Source organism: Crocodylus porosus, unplaced genomic scaffold (genome assembly GCF_001723895.1).
Source record: "Crocodylus porosus isolate Cpor-Errol unplaced genomic scaffold, CroPor_comp1, whole genome shotgun sequence".
Lineage (NCBI taxonomy): Eukaryota > Metazoa > Chordata > Crocodylia > Crocodylidae > Crocodylus > Crocodylus porosus.
In genome coordinates this window covers 84,499,884-84,516,693 of record NW_017728886.1, presented here as the reverse complement: position 1 = coordinate 84,516,693, position 16,810 = coordinate 84,499,884, and the positions used below count along the sequence as shown (strand labels likewise).

The window sequence follows — 16,810 nt, the reverse complement described above, 5'->3', positions numbered from 1 at the left end:
CTCCACACTACCATAGCCTAGCCAATCAGTATTTGTACATACAATTGTTCCATCCCAAGTGCAGGACTTTGTCTTTTTCCTTGCTGAATCTCATCTGATTGACTGTGGACCATTTTTTCTAATCTACCCAGGTCATTCTGGATCCTAGCTATTTCCTCCAGAGTGTCTACAGTTCCACTCAACTTGATGTCATCCACAAATTTGCTAAGTATGCACTCATTCCTATCATCGAAGTCATTAATGAGCATGTTGAACAATACCAGACCCAGGACAGACCCCTGGGAGACCTGACTAGCCACTGAGCCACTGATGAATACTCATTATTGTATTTTGATAGGGTTAAATCCCAGCATCCATTCGATGTGTGCTCCTTGCTACTCTCTGACTCTACTGCACAGTTTGTTAAACTTTTCCCTGCTCAGTTTGTTAATCCTGCTCTGAGCACTGTCTAGAAGGTGCCCCCAGAGAACAATGCAAGATACTCCCTGTTCTGGAGGCTGAGCAAACCTGCTTTGCCACCACTTCTTTTTCTGCCTCTGCCAGCCTGCACAGCCAAGGACCCAAACTCTGATCCTCATGGGCGACTGGTGCCACCTTATTCAGGGGGGGCACGTACCCTCCCAGTGACCAGTCAGAGTGACTGGGAGGGTCCCCCCACAGCCGATCTCACCGAATGGGAAGCAGTCACAGCACTCCTGGAAGTGGCCGCAGCACTTCATCCAGCACTCCCACTCCCCAGCCAGTGCTCGCAGGGGAAGTGCCGGCACCCCCCGCTCATCACCTAAGTGCAGGAGGTACACCAGCACTCTCAGGGGGTGCACGTGCACCCCCTACACGTCGCCACTGCTGATCCTCCTAATGATGTTATGACAAGCTGACACTTTACACTGCCACAAAGCCCTAAACAGAGGCTTCAGTTCTGCAATGTTAGCTGACCCCACCACACACATGCCCATACACATACACATGTAAGCCAATTGACTTGTGGGTGTATTTGCAAGCCACCTCACTTCATTAAGTGGAATGTCTGGTAGGTTGTGATAGCTATAGCAGGGCTTCCAAACTCCATTGTTGATACAAGTGATTAGAGATTGAATTCTGCATGCGACAAACCATAAGGAAAAATAAGCTGCAAAACTGAAGTGTTTAAGAAAACAAATAAAGTTATATTTATTAATACCCACCTGAAGTGCAGTCAAGAGGATTTCCCCATGGAGTTTCATCTTCAAAGCTCTGTATCTGAGACAAAACAATTACTTATTTATTATTATTACAGATGTATTCCTTCCTTTTAGAATCAGTAATTTCAAAATGAAATATTGTTAAAAATTCCAGATGACACCTCATTTTTAATATATTTGCTTTTTTAACTAATACAAGTTAGGCTCTTGTCCTGATAATCCTCCACTCTTCATATAACTGGAACTGGGCAATACACAAAGGCAACCTGCCCTCTATATACAGTGAAGCTTTGTCACTTAAGTTCTTCACAGAAAAGTCTCTAGGATAATGTGCCTTAGTGGCATAAAATGCAGACAGGCTGATAGGATGCAGACGTGGTCATTATCTCCAACCTTTTCATCAGGGCTTATAGTTTGTTCCTGTAATTGTATGACATGTAGGTGAATGAGGGCTGTGGCAGAGTCATCTTAGCAAAATTAAACTCCAAGCAAGACTCAGCTAAATCAGCCTCCTCTGCACAGATTCTGGGATGCTATATCTCCAAACTGAAATCCTGCCTTAATCTGCTGCTACCATTTTCTTCAGCAAAGGTCTCCTACTTCCATTCCAAGATCCAAATACCTTCAGGAGCTTGTTTTACATTTATTTACATTTTTATGTAATTATGTATTAGATTTATATGCCACCCTTCGTAGCCAAGGTTCAGAAAGGTTAACAATAAGAAAACAGCAAGATATAAAAATAGGATGTTAACAAGAGAACAAAAACAGCTAAAAAACAGCTCAACAACTGTCATATCAATATAAAACAGGGACCCCACTAAACATCTATCCTCGTTTTGTTTGGTAATGCCTGCCCAAATAGGAGGGTCTTACAGTGCTTCCAAAATATGTCCAGGCCCATGCTTTGGTAAGCAACAAGAGGGAGGGAGCTCCAGAGCTGAGAAGCACCTGAAAAAAATGACCTTCCATGAATTTTCACCAAGCAGATTTGGCATACTGCTGATATTTGTAAGAGATTGGTCTTGGCTTACTTTAGGGATTACAATGGGACATAAAAGGTAGTCCTTTAGACACATAAGGCTCAGACTGTTTAGGGCCTTACAGATCAAAGCCACTATCCTAAATTGCACCCTGCCAGAGGGTGGGTCACCATGTTCTGCATCCGCTGCAGCTTCTGGACAGTTTTGAAGGGCTGCCCTATGTAAAGCACATTGCATAGCCTTAAGGTTACAAAGGCATGGATGTTGGTGGCCAGATCAGAGTCTGAAAGAAAGGGTCACAACCTGCTAAGCAGATGAGAAAAGGTGCTCCTAGCCACAGTCACCACCTGAAGATCCAGGTGCAGCTGAGAATCCAGAAGCACCCACAGTTGTGAACCTGAGTAACAAGAGGTAGCTCAGCTCTATCAGTGAAAGGAGATCCAGTCCCCATCAGGTTGCACGGTCTGCCAACTATCATCACCTCTACCCTGTCTGGATTCATTTTTAATTGGTTCAGCCACATCTAGTCTCCAGCTGCAGCCATGTACGAGAAAAAAACTGAGACTCTGGGGCCAGCTAACTCAGTTGGCTGTCCATTCTGCCCTTTTCCTTCGTTCTTTGGGAAAAGCCTAACTTCTCCTCTCTTCAGCCTTGAAGTAGATGGAAATATAAGCCCAGTCCTCTTGGCATTCCACAGGAATCCTCAGTGCTGGCCCAACCTAGCCCTCTTTCCACACCTGTGGATCAGAAATACCTACCTGAAACAATTACATGATGCCCAGATGGAAGACAAAGAGAGAGACAGACACTCTGTGACTGAATCATTACACTGAACCCTTTCACTGTTCTGAGCATGAACAGAGAGCTAATGATGGGGAACAAGAACCTCTCTCTAGCATGAAAACAAAACTACTGCTCTGAATACTCTGGTTTAGGCCACAGAGCTGAGGGAACAATATTTTAAGGACATCTGACAAGTACATTGGCATCTTGTATTGCAGTACTTTTTGACTTGGGCTTTTTTCAGTAAAACCTCTGCCAATTCTTTTTTAAACACTGTAAAGCTTAAAGAGTTTATAGCACTCTAAGAAAGGAGTCCTATTGTTCAGGGCATAGGATGTTGGAAAACAATCCTTGCTAGCTCCTATCCTAGAAGAGGCAACCCATACCTATACCAGTATTTATTATCTGCACATGCCCAGTGTATCTGTGCAGTACAAAGAACTCTTCCTTACCTCTTCCATTTCAAATGAGTCTGGAGGCTTGCAGTTTAGCCTAGACAACTTTCTGAGTGTTTGGGTCAAAAGCAAATTGGACTCCTTTCGTGTTCGATCTTTGGCAGGCATCTCAGATGAAGAAAGAAGGCAGGACTGCCTTACAGGTATATGTGACAAGGCCAAAGTTTTCAATCCCAGCATTTGTGGAGTCTGGGATGTCAGTGCATCCTCCTCAGTGGGAAATTTCTCTTTTGTCACAGAGTCCAAGATCTTATTTTCAGAAAAGCCCATCCTGGTTTCTATACAGTCATCCATTCCAGCAGAGGCAGGAGACTGTTTTTCTCCAGCACTGCATGACTTTGAGTTTTCAGAAGCCTGAGCGCTCTGCTGTTTAACTGTTGCCTGTCTAGAAACTCTTCTCAAGAGCTCACCTATTCTTCTCCTCTTTGCTCTCATTTCCATAGCTGTTTTATTCTGCATATCCATCATGTTCTCTACTCCAGTGCTGTCTTCTGTTCTCTCTTGTTGGTTGTTAACATTGTTCAGCAAAGATGAAAAGGCACTAGCCACATGATCCAGGACTTCCAGTTGCCGAAAACGTTCTTAAAATTGACAGAAGTAAAAGAAAACATGTTTATGGAAAAATACATTGTGAATAAGGTAGGAATAATGCAGTCATGACAGAAATTATACCTATCGAATCAAACAAATTGGTCTAGGAGACTCAAGCTTTTCTGCCTTCTTTTCTTCAACGAGACTATGGGTGTGCCTATGTAGTATGTTGTGCACTGTAATAGACATATCTGAGCTAGCTCATGTCTCAGAAAGAATCTAGTTGCAGTAGCATATAAGTTCATGTGCTTGAATAAATCAGTGTTCAAAGAGCTCCAAGCTACCATGGCTAGAATACTTCCAGTATTTGAGCTTGTTAGTATGCACGTCTCTGCATGCACCACCATGAGCCATAACTTGCCAATGCTCAAAACAAGCTGTTTTGAGAAGGAAACTTAGAGTTTTTTCACATCCCTTTGCTGTGGGTTTTTTTAATTCTCTTTATATCTCAAAGGCCAAATTTTGGTGAGTAGCTTCCAAGACAAAAATGGCAGTGCATACAAAGAATTATGTATAGATATGAATTTAGAAATTTAACCTTAGGTTCACATTTTTAAAGTTAAGTATAGAGAATTTATTACTTAGTTACACAAAGGCTCTCTACACCAAGTGGACAGTTTTAAATGTTTATAAGGGCCATTAGTGTAAGTGACAATGAGGTTTTAAGTATTTTCATAGAATCAGAGAAAATTAGGGTTGGAAGAGACATCAGGAGGTCATCTAGTACAAACCCCAGCTCAAAGCAGGACCATCCCCAACTAGATCATCCCAGCCAAGGGTTTGTCTAGCTGGGTCTTAAAAACCTCCAAAGATGGAGAGTCCACTATCTCTCTGGGTAACCTGTTCCAGTGTTTTACTATCCTCCTAGAGAGAACATTTTTTCCTAATATCTAACCTAAACCTTCCTTGCTGCAACTTGAGACCATTGCTCCCTGTTCTGTCATCTGTCACCACTAAGAACAGCCTAGCTCCATCCTCCTTGGAGCCACCCTTCAGGTAGTGGAAGCACTGGCATTATGTGCTTAAAGATAAATATCGATTCACATGCTTTACTAAAAAGAGGCCATACATGTTACATGTATGTAAACAGGGAATTGAGCATATGCAACAATTGATTATCTGCACGAGCATAATGGATTTTAAAAGAAAATTACTGTCAAGAAACTCATTAAGGGCTTGATCAAATCCCCTAAAGTCAGTCTTTCCAGTGACTTCAGAAAGGGCTGGACCAGGATATCTGAAGTGCTAACCCAGTAGCATACCTGGGTGGGTGTAACTGAGGCACCAACCACATGAACTGAGGAGGGAGGGAGGGGCAGGGAGAGGGGTGAAAAAATAGCTGCCACTGCAGCAGCAGCTGACTGTACCACCACAGCTGGCACCATGGCAGCCGAGTGCTGTCTCCTGCATCCTGCTACACCTCCGGTCCTAACTGTACTACTCTGTATTAGATAGTGCTTATGTTAGTAGCTCTGTTGAACTCCTAGGTCTATTTTGTATATTACTCAGGCCCCTGGCAGACATTAAAGGATAGGCATGATGGGACCTGATACAGGTTCCCATCAACTGGACTTCCTACCATGCCACACATGGAGCAGGGGAAGCTTTCCAGCATTGGGCTCCCCTTGCACCAGCAGGTAGCCAGCTGGACTCCCTGTACTCCCCTGGCTGGAAGTCCCAGTCAGCTTATTGGAGCTCTCAGCCATGGGAGCACATGATGCGCTCTCCACCTGGGGACCCTGATCAACTTAGGGGTCCTCCCAGCCTCTGAAGCACATGGAAGTCTTGATAGGCTCCCATGTGCTCCAGAGGCTGAGCACTGGCTACACATTCAATTAAAGGTGCAATAGTAACTAGCCACAAAATTATTACACATATATGTAATAACCTTGTGGCTTATTCCTTGTTTTATGAAGCCACTAATTGACTGAACATGTAGCCAGGTTACTACTTAAGATGTGATTAACCAGTTAATCATTTCTTAAGTGTAACATCTGTCAGGGGCCTCACTGTAAGTAAGGGGTCCAAAAACCAGCCATAAGTTCTTAGATAAAAGAGGACCTATCTTGATTCTTTTGTTGAGGATGAATACCCTTTACCTTACTAAGCTCAGTGAGGAAGGTGCTACTCCAGTGAGCAAGGGTAGCATATTCTGATCTCAAGTATTTACAACTGGCTGCATTAAAAAAATACTATAAATTAGCTATACCCATTAGTTAAGTAATATATTGTATTCCAATGAGCAGTTTGATGTATCAACCAATACAACCCCTAGAGGATATGTTCTTGTTTTCTGAGCAACAGACACAGCAAAAAGCCTCCATGAAGAAATTCTATAAAAGTTGCCATAATCTGATAAGTTTATTAACTCGCTATAGTTTTGAATACTACTCTATGACATAACAGCAAAAGATAAATGACTTAGTTTTTTTACTTAATACATTTTGGAAATTTCCATCTCAGGAAAATTCTGTGGCATTATTGACAAAAGCACCGCAACCCTTCTGCATGTGTACTTTCTCTCAAACCTCCCCTGTAACAATGGGAATGTCAAAAGGGTTCCTGCTTCCTTCAGACAGTCACTGAGGAGAATAGAAGGAAAAAAGCTAATATTCTTGGCTGCCATTTCTCTTAGACAGCAGACAAAAATATTGCATGTGGTCCGTGTGCAGACTGATATTAGAGTTGCTTCACCAAAGATTAGATAACAAAGGAACATTTAACATGGAACTGAACTGGAGCGAAGCACCAGGGATGAATATCATGACAGACAATTCCTGACTATTATAGTTTCTCTATGACTCATATTTTTCCAACAGAGCTTGCTTTTAACTCCTGAGCATCTTGCGATTCCCTTCCTTTGCTCTTATTTTATATTACAAGTTAATGTAAAAGTTGTTCACGAGTTTTGAATTTAAAAAATAACCACTGAATTTACCAACATACAGAATACATTACTGTATTTGTGATATAACATTTTTATTGCCATGAGCTTGGGATGACAATGTAAACCACGTCAGAATGTAAAAATGCCAAATGCTGGGCAGAATAACTTTTTCTGATTTGAATCACAACCAAACTTCTTGAAATAAGAAGTAGCTTTTGACACACTGTTTTGCTCTGTAATCTGTTTCAATCAGCTTGTGACAGCTAATGAATGGACTAAATGATGGGGAAAATAATAAATAGGAAAAAATAATTATTCCGAATGCAGTAAATGCACAGGGTTTGATTTGTATCTGACAACTGCATAGCTGTTGATCAAGTTGCACATCAGGCTAACTTTGTTTCAGTTACTAACCTTCCTCATGGAAGTAATGTCACTGATTTCAATGGGCTTTCCCCCATGAGAAAGCCTTAAACCTATGAGTAAAATATGCAGGCAGGGATTTAGCCCAGATTACCCCATCCTACAAATCTTTCCTGACTCAGGCAATCTTTATTTCTGATGCCTATAATCCTTTTGAAGTCACTGGAACTATTCATATGAATATTCACATTACAACTGTGTGACTCCAATTACAATATTATTGTTCCCAGCACCAGTTACAAAACAGTTGAACTTTGTACTATAAATGACACCTTAGGGAATAGATCTGAACTTCCTTTGAAACTAGAAATTGCAACTGTGTTGTAATTGTCTCACGGGACAATTGTGTTATAAACAAGCACAGTGACTAAGTTACACAACTTGTATAATTTGAACAGCGTCTAAGGATTTCTAAGGTCGGGACATAAATCATTTAGGAAACAAAACATTTTAGTTAACCTTTGCCAAAGCCCCACGGTAACTAATCTAGAAGACTATGACAGAAGAATATGGAATGTAAAGGTAGTCCTCAATGAAATGAATGAGATCATGCTGGGGTGTTTAGAGCTGGTCGGAAATTCTGTAGCAAAATATTTTTGAGTAGTAAAGGCAATTGCCACAAAGGCTAAACTTTTCCATTGGGGAATCTAGATTGTATGGAAATCTTTCCATTCACCATTTGGAAAATGCAAAATGAAATACTAATGTTGGTATATGTCATCCCATATCAAATCATTTCAGATCAGTTCCATATTAATCCCAAGTTGCTGCCACACCTCGTAAAAGTTATTGTTTCAGTATCTGGTGTCCCTTTTCTCCTTTATGGGCTGGGTTTAGTGGCTAGACTGTATCTCCACTGATGCAGTGCAGTCTCCACTGTGGTTGAACATATTATAGCACATAATGAAAGCCATGTGACCACAGTGCATCATGGGAAATGGTGGTGGAGAACCCAACTCAGAGAAAAGAAAGGGACCACAACGCATTTGAAGTACAGCCCCAAGAATAGTGCTTCAAATGCACCAGCTAAAGGGGCAAAGATGAATGTCAAAGAACAAAACCATTTAGATTAAGAAAGCTTGATTTTAAAAATAAAAAACATGAAAATGAAATGTTTCCATGTTTCTGAATTGCAATTTTTCTAAATTGTCTGATTGCAAATAATTTTTATATTAAATTATCAAAATTTTCCAAATGACAAATTTTGCATGTGAAGTCCATGACCTCCACAGAAATCATCAGCACGTATGTCAAATTCCAGCTCTATTTAAATCAAGGGGAGTTTTATCAGTGATGTTTACAATATTACCTAGGAAATTATCTAGAAACTTGTAGAGATCTCAACTCATGAAAATCTGGCTCTGATTGTGTGTACTGCACTTTTTAAAAAAATATTTTCTCAAGGGTGCATCTACACAAGGCAATGCTCAGTAGACTAATTTTATCGCACATTAGCACATCATGGAAAAAGCTGTGCTAATGCACTAATGTGCAGTAGAAATAGTCTACTGAGCATTAAGCATCATGAAAAGACCATGTGCCAGTGTTACTGGGCAGTGACACTGTTTGCTGCACATTTAGTTAATACCTCATATTACAGGTACTAAATTTAATGCACAATAACAACACCACATTAATGCACATATAGATGTGCCCATTGTCTATACAGAAACTGAAATTCCACTAAATAAACAGGAGAATCAACTAATAAAAGGCTAATAAGCACCAAAGACAGACAAGATTCCTTGGGTACATCTGATATCTTTTATTAGATCAATTCAAATAGTTGGAAAAATTCTTCTTTGCAAGCTTTCAGGTGCAAACGTTCTTCGTCAGACTGAGGAAGCATCTGCAGTTGACCTGTACTCTTCCTGGATAGAATAGAAGCCAGAGGCCAGTATGCATGAGAGAATACCAATCAGTAAAAATGCAAACTGAAACAGTCAATGGGTGAGAAACAGGTGTGGGGGGAGGGGAATGTAGACCTGGTGATGAGAATATAGCTAGTAAATTGTAGAAAGGTTACCTGGGGTATCAAATGTTAGGCAGATTATAATGTGTCACAAATCCAAGGTCTATTTTTTATATCCAGTAGGCTGGTGAAGTGACATTTGTAGGCTTGTCTGTGAAAGGTGTTTTGTAAATTCCCTTTGAGGATTAGAACTGAGAGATTGGAGAGAGAATGGTTTTCTTGCGAGAAATGTGCCTCCACAGGTAATTGGGTATTCTTGTCTTTGATACATTTTCAGTGTGTGTTCATTCTGATATGCAGCTGTAGTTTGGTTTTTCCTGCATATTTTCCATCAGGGCATTTAGTGTACTGGATGGAATATATTACATTTCTGGAGGTGCAGGTATAAGATACAGGAATGTTGATGGTTCTGTTGTGGGGTGTAGTAATTGTGGAAGTGGTAGAGATATCCTGGCAAGTTTTACATTTCTTGTCCTGGCATGTTCTGGATCCATTTGGTGTGTTTTGGTCTGTAGGAAGTTTCCTTCTAGTGATGAGGTTGGCGAGACTCGGTGCTTGTTTAAAGGTAGGATAGGTGGTTCTGGGAAGATTTCTTTAAGAATTGGGTTTTCTAGTATGGGTTACAATTGTTTGAGGAGTTTCCATATAGGTTCCAGGGAGGGATGATATGCCATAGCTAGTGGTGTGCGATTCATGGGGGTTTTCTTTCTGTACTGCAGTGATTCTTCATGTGGTATCTGGGTGGCTCTTTCAGAAGAGTGATCTATCTCTCTGGAGAAGTTTCCTTGTTCAGTGAAAGCCCTTTTGAGAGTTGTGAGGTGTTCTCCTCAGTGCAAATTCAGTGGTATCGAAGGGCCTGGCTGTACATTACAGCTTTCTCGGTGTGTTTAGGGCGATTGCTGGTCCTGTGCAGTTATATATGTTGGTCTGTGGGTTTCTTGTATATGGAGGTCTGTATTTTACCATTCTGAATAGTGATCATAGTGTCTAAAAAGGAAATGTTGGTACTGGAGTATTCAAGAGATAGTCTGATGGACGGGTGATGATTGTTGAATTTCTGATCGAAATCAATCCGAGATTGCAGGTTTTCAGTTCAAATGATGAAAATGTCATCAATATATCTTAAGTATAGTAAGGTTTTGATGGTGCAGTCCTTGAAAAATTCTTGTTCCAGGTGGCTCATAAGTTGGCATATTATGGGGCTATTTTGGTGCCCATAGCTGTGCCCATGGTCTGGAGGAAGTGTTGGTTATTGAAAGTGAAGTTGTTGTGTACGAGGATGAAGTGTATAAGTTCAGTAATGGCTTTAGGTCTGTACTCTGAGTTATAAACTTTATCTTGTAGAAATGTAAGGTGGGCTTGGATGCCATCCTGGTGTGAGATGTTGCTGGTACTGTCCATGGTGGCTAGAAGGGTGTTGCTGGGAAGGTGGTCTATGTTTTTAAGTTTTCATAGAAAATTTGTTGCATCTTGGACAAAACTCACTGTTTGGGTGACAACAGGTTTTAGGATTGAGTTGATGAAACCTAATATTTCCTCAGTTACGGCTCCATACTTGGATATGATAGGTCTGATAGGTTTCCCTTGTTTGCGGATTTTAGGGAACATTTTACATGACTGGCATTCTCACATGCATACTGGCCTCTGGTTTCTATTCTATTCCATCCAGAAAAAACACAGGCCAACTGCAGATGCTTCCTCAGCCTGATGAAGGGTTTTTGTACCTGAAAGTTTGTAAAGAAGAATGATTCCAACTATTTGAGTTAGTCTAATAAAAGATATGAGATTTACCCAAAGAACCTTGTCTGCCTATGTCCTTAGACCAACATGGCTACAACCTATACCCCCATAAGCACCGAATACATTTTAAAAGGTCAGCTCTTGGGGTAATGCTGACAATAGATCTAGGAAAATAATAAACCAGACTTTCCTGTTCAAGCATGTAGTTTAACCACTATAACCACCAACCTGAAGTTAGATAGGACTTCACTTGGAAATGAATAGCCAAGAAATCAAAGACCACCACTAGGATCACTCTTCCCATCTTCCTCCTCTTTTTCATTCACTCATTTCCTCTACATCCCAAAGTACAACTTACTCCTCTCTACCATGGTTTGTCTACATAGAGAATTTAGTGCAGACTGTGTTAGGCTGTGCATTTATAGTTCACTAACTATTCTGCACAACTTTCCATGTGGACCCTCTTAGCAATAAGTGCTAGATATACTGCTCTGCTTTTAAAATAGAGTAAGTTACCTCTTAATAAAGTTATATCTAACGTGTTTTAAGACTGCCTGTATAGGAAGTAAAGGCAGAGTAGCTAATGAATTGGAAACTTATACTTATTTTGCATACTAACTTCCTTATATAAACAACCTCTCTGTTTTATTTTGTTCCCTATTCTTCCTCTCATTCACTCCTTGAGTTTGCTCCACCTCCTTCAGTTTCCCCTTATTCATTGCATTCTTAGTGATTTTTCTCATTCTATGTCCTCCCTTCTGTCTGAGGAGTTACACAAACACCCATGAGAAACCTGGTTGGTGCATGGGTTTGCTGCATATAGTGCTTGTTAAAAAACAGAGAAACATTTGCAGTAAGGGTATGACATTTCTGTTACATTCCGCATACTGCTTTCTTGATGACATTTCTACAAAGAATGTATACAGTATGTATGAGATTCTGCCTTGCTGAATGTCTCAAGAGCAAACAAAAGCTCTTGAGAGCCATCTGGCTATACCGTGTAGCAAACAGGAGGGTAAACTGCGTAACAATTAGACTTTCAGAGGGGTGGAATATAGACCACACACACACACAAAAAAGGAAGCTGTGTCTAACAGAAGGAAAGCAATGGTGTGATCAATAGTTTGTGGCAATATGTACCAAATAAAGCTAGTCAAAAGGGGAGACATTACAAAATATTCTCCCTGAAACATCTCCCATTTACATTTAAAATACTGCAGTTTGAGGCCAGTGTTTAACCTTGAGAAGAGATCCTTACTGCTCTCTGAATATGCTTATAAGTACTAGAAAGTAGGTTGTAACATCTTGACACTACAGAATGCATCTATTTGTATGAGAAGGGGCAGCATGCTGTAAACAAGAAAATAAAAGTGAATGCAGTGAAGAATTCTACCTATTTTAGTTTTGTATGAGACACAGAGTACTTGGACTATACTAAGGAATATAATTCCAGCCTCTGGTACCATTCCTTCTGTTTGGTACACTTGCATATTACACTACAAATAATTCCATTACTGAATGAAAATGGAGATAAGAGTTTGACCCATTGAAACTACAAAGTGTGACCATGACCACAATAAAGACCAATAGATTTTCATAATGATGATGACTTTCACCTGCTAATTGCTGTATTGAGCTTATAACTGCAATTTGAGATGAAGCACCTCTTTAAGCAGATGTCCCAACTGACCCTCACAAAACTTCAAGTGATAGACAATTCACCTCGTGTCTATATAAATTATTCCAATGACAAATGACCCTCACCATATAACATTTACATCTTCAGTTTAATTATTTATTCTAGCATCAGAACCCAAACATTGAATATTATTTTTGTATCTTCTAGATTAAAGAGCCTGCTAGCATCAGAATTTTTTCTTCCAAGTAGGCATTCTTATTGACCATGATTAAGTCACCTCTTAACCTTTTCCTTGATAAGATAAAAAATGACTCTCTAATATGTTTTCCAGGCTTCAAATTATTACTAAAACTTTTTTCAATCTTTTCCAATTTCTCAACATCCATGGAGGGTGGACCAATACAAGGTATAACCATGTTTAAAAAATTACTGTAAAAGCCTGTGTCCCAGGTGATATTAACAGCATTATATTAAGATAGCTGTAGCATGGTTTTCCCTTGTGGCAAGATCTTGTCTGTGAAGTGCACTTGATATGTGGTTGCTACAAAATAACACACACAAATAAATAAAAGGCCAGGCTTATCCCTCTTAAATAATGAAAGATTAATGGACTTCTAATATAATCTTCATCTATTGCTTTCTGCACATGTGCTCTACGAAACAGTTATGTCAGAGGACCCAACTAGAAACACTGTTAAACAGAATTAATTGTATTTTGAAAATATCAGGAAACAATTAAACAGTACCTCTGCACCATCATGTTGATGTCCCCCTAAATACAGTATTGGGACCTCATGCATCTTCTCTCTTAACACCCTTTTCCCCTTGCTCCAAGTCTTCCACATTTTCATAGTTCCACCACTGCTGAAATTCAATTTGCTTCCACAGGATTTCCCTGCTTACCATATAAATCAGGATTCTCAACATCCATACGCTGCTTTTGAGCTTCCAGAAAGACACAGATATTGATCCCTTTGGCTACGGAAGCACTACTGAGGAATCGAGAAGGGAGTTTAGTGCAGATGTCAGGTTCTTCTTTACCAAACCCCAAATCCAGTAGAATCTCAACTGGATCCTTTTCCCAGAGCTGCAGCAATTCAGTGATGCTGTGTTGAAAACATTAAAATAATTCATGTAACTCTCTTCACATTGCCCTTCTCTTTGTTTAGCTATTACATGATTTAACCCTTTATCAACAACTCCCTCTCCATCCACCTCATCCTCCCACTAATACTTGATTAACATTGGAAACATTAACAAATATGAAGACTGAATTCCTCTCCCTACCCATATAATAGTTAAGGCCTATGCTACCACAGATTAGCCTTTTAGAGTACCCCAAAAAGATGTCAAACCTTCCCCTGATTTCTGAACCAAAGTCGACTGAAGTCACTGGTAATCCAACTATTGACAGCAATGAATTTTGGAGCAGTTACCCAATAATCAGTAGAGGACCATCTTTGCTCTTACCAAACCAAATGAGAAGACTTCAGTGGATATTGGGTCAGGTATATCTTTTTTTTTTCCATAGTGCATTTGTTATTTTTTAACATTCTCTAAACTGGACTAATTATTACTATGTTGGATTTAAAACATCTAAACTTTACTAACCTAGTGGGTGCACTAGTAAGAGAATAAGATGAGTTGAAACTATTCCATCTTGACATAACAGGACTTTCTGCAAACTGATGCAGGCATCTACAGTAGTTGGAAGAAGCAACAATGAAATGTGTTTACTCTTGTGGCCCTCTGGGATGTCATTATGATTTTTTTCTAGAGTAAACATTTGCATTTTGTCTTTGTGTATAATGATACATAATAGCAACGTCTTTGAAGAAGAGCATGTATGATACCGTGGCAATCTCAAGAACAGTATGTTACAGTAGGTGTCAGAACGTAGGTGTTAGGTACCAGTAAATGCTAATTATAAAGGTGGCAAAATGTCTCACTTTTGACAGATGGTGGCTCTTTGGGGAACCTTTCAGGAGCACACTTTCTCTAGCCACCTACTTCTAAAAGATATAATTGCTGTTAACAAAGTTTCAGAGGGAGTAGGCACAGTGAGTAGCAGTAACAGCAGGAACAACATCTCAAAATAATTTCTTAACACAGTTAAGCTTTTTGATTTTAACTGATAATGTGGATATGGATGACTTAAGGAGTTATTCATTGTAAAAGGAATAATTTGTAACCTGACACTCTTTACTCATATTAGTTACAAATTTCATGCTTCTATACTAGAAACACTTAACTTTATTCATGTGCACCTAGACCAGTCAATGGCAATTATATGTTTTGGATGAAAAAGTGATCTTTTTTTATCCTTCCAGCTTGTCCTGTAACAAAGAGCTTAAGCAAGCTTTACATGCTACCTAGAGGTGCTGTACTTTGATACTAAAGTTAAAAATCTATGTACATAATCAAATTGCTACTTTAAATAAATTGAAATGGAAAATTCCTTCTTTTGAAAAACTGAATAGATGGTATAGCTATGCAGTGTCTGAAACCTACCTCATATAGCTTTGCACAGTCATCTGTACCATTCCTGATTGAGACAAGAAAACTGAAAATAAATATATTTATATATATATAATGTTTATAGGTTTACTTTCTTATGCCCCTCAGAACAGAAATGTCTAATTAAAAAAATTAAACATATGTAAGATTTATTTCACTGATATGAAACCAATACCTTGGGGTGTGTACAGAAGTTGCTTTTTTAACCATGACTTACAGCACTTTAAACATGGGTAGAGCACTTTAAATTAATCTTTATTAAATGAGGTATTGAAGTTGAAGCGCTGTATTTTATTGCACATTATCAACCTATAGCGCTTCAGATAACTTCTGTATGCTGGTTAAATTTCTGACCAGTGGAGAAGCCTCAGGAGGCTGTGGAGCACCCCCTGCCTCCAAGCCTGGAAAGTGCAAAGAGGATCAAAGCTGCTCTCTGCCCCACCAAACATTGCACTTCTGTTATGTTTAAGAATGCTGTAACTTTATAGTGCTATAAAAAGTGCTCTAAATTACAGTGCTGTAAAATGTGCACAGAGCACTTCTGTACACACCCTCAATTAGTGTGTGTGTGTGTGTATTCTGGCCTATACATGAAGAGAGATTGGCCCTCCCACTGATTTGTTCTAGGCATAGATGATGAATTTACCAAAATATTACATTGGATTAATTGTTAGAAAGATAGATGCCTTTGAACTTGATGGACCTTTAAGAGCATATACCAGATTCCTTATACTTAAGTGAAAGAATTCTTAAGGGAGCTTCCTTTGAATTGTAAAATTGCTAAAAGACATAGCTAAACAATTTGAGAAGCAAACAGATAAATTCTTAAGTATTCTAGAGTTTTGATTATCACCCTCTTCCGAAGAGTTTTCTAATAAAACTATCTTAGTTTAAATTCATGTCATAGTCTTAGCTTACACTGATATAATCTTTCTGGCTGTCTCTACATAAGACATATACTGTGCAGTAGGTCATTATTACTGCACAGTAGCTCGTTAATACTGTGCAGTAGCATCACAGGGTATGAACTGTGACATGACATTAGTGCACAGTAGTAATGAGCTACTGCGCAGTCAGCATCACCAGGAAGCCATGTGGGGATGCTATGCAAGTACTAAATGACTGCACAGTCAGCATCTCATGTAGATGTGGCCTCTGTGTAGGAAAGACTAACAGGTCTAATGCAGTACCCAGAGAAATATTTCCATCAATTGCACCGCTCACTTCTGTAAACTGGCAAGATAAGGATGCAGCGTGTGGTGTCTGTATCTACTCACTTCTGTTTCCAACAATGAAATAACACATTCCTGGAAAAGCTTCTTGTCTTGTTTTTTATCAGTTTGCCATACACATTCTTATGGCTTACCCACTACAAAGACACGCATCCAAATTAGAAGTGTAAAGAATATTGATATCCCATACTCACTGAAGTAACATAAACCAGAGCCTCTAACAGGAATCTCCAAGCACAATTTGTGTAAGAATCTGCTTTTTGACTTCTAATATAATTTACACCCTTTCTTAGTTTCAGACAATCAAAATCTGTGTATACTAATTTACTAGGTGTTCTCAAAGATAAGAGAAATCAAAGAGCTCTTCTCGTTCCATCTTTCAAAAGAACTTGATATGCTGCCACCAG

At 39.4% G+C, this 16,810-nt stretch overlaps 1 protein-coding gene across 1 annotated transcript in view; it reads right to left on the bottom strand.

The window, feature by feature from the left end:
* The window catches only part of CCDC129 (coiled-coil domain containing 129), a 78,600-nt gene that overhangs the window by 37,977 nt on the left and 23,813 nt on the right, over nucleotides 1–16,810 (bottom strand). Inside the window, exons 5-9 of the mRNA XM_019538217.1 lie at nucleotides 15,166–15,199; nucleotides 14,266–14,352; nucleotides 13,558–13,760; nucleotides 3,400–3,983; nucleotides 1,185–1,239 (exon numbers count right to left, since the gene is read on the bottom strand). Coding sequence (XP_019393762.1) covers nucleotides 1,185–1,239; nucleotides 3,400–3,983; nucleotides 13,558–13,760; nucleotides 14,266–14,352; nucleotides 15,166–15,199 — 963 coding nt within the window. The remainder of the gene's footprint in view (nucleotides 1–1,184; nucleotides 1,240–3,399; nucleotides 3,984–13,557; nucleotides 13,761–14,265; nucleotides 14,353–15,165; nucleotides 15,200–16,810) is intronic.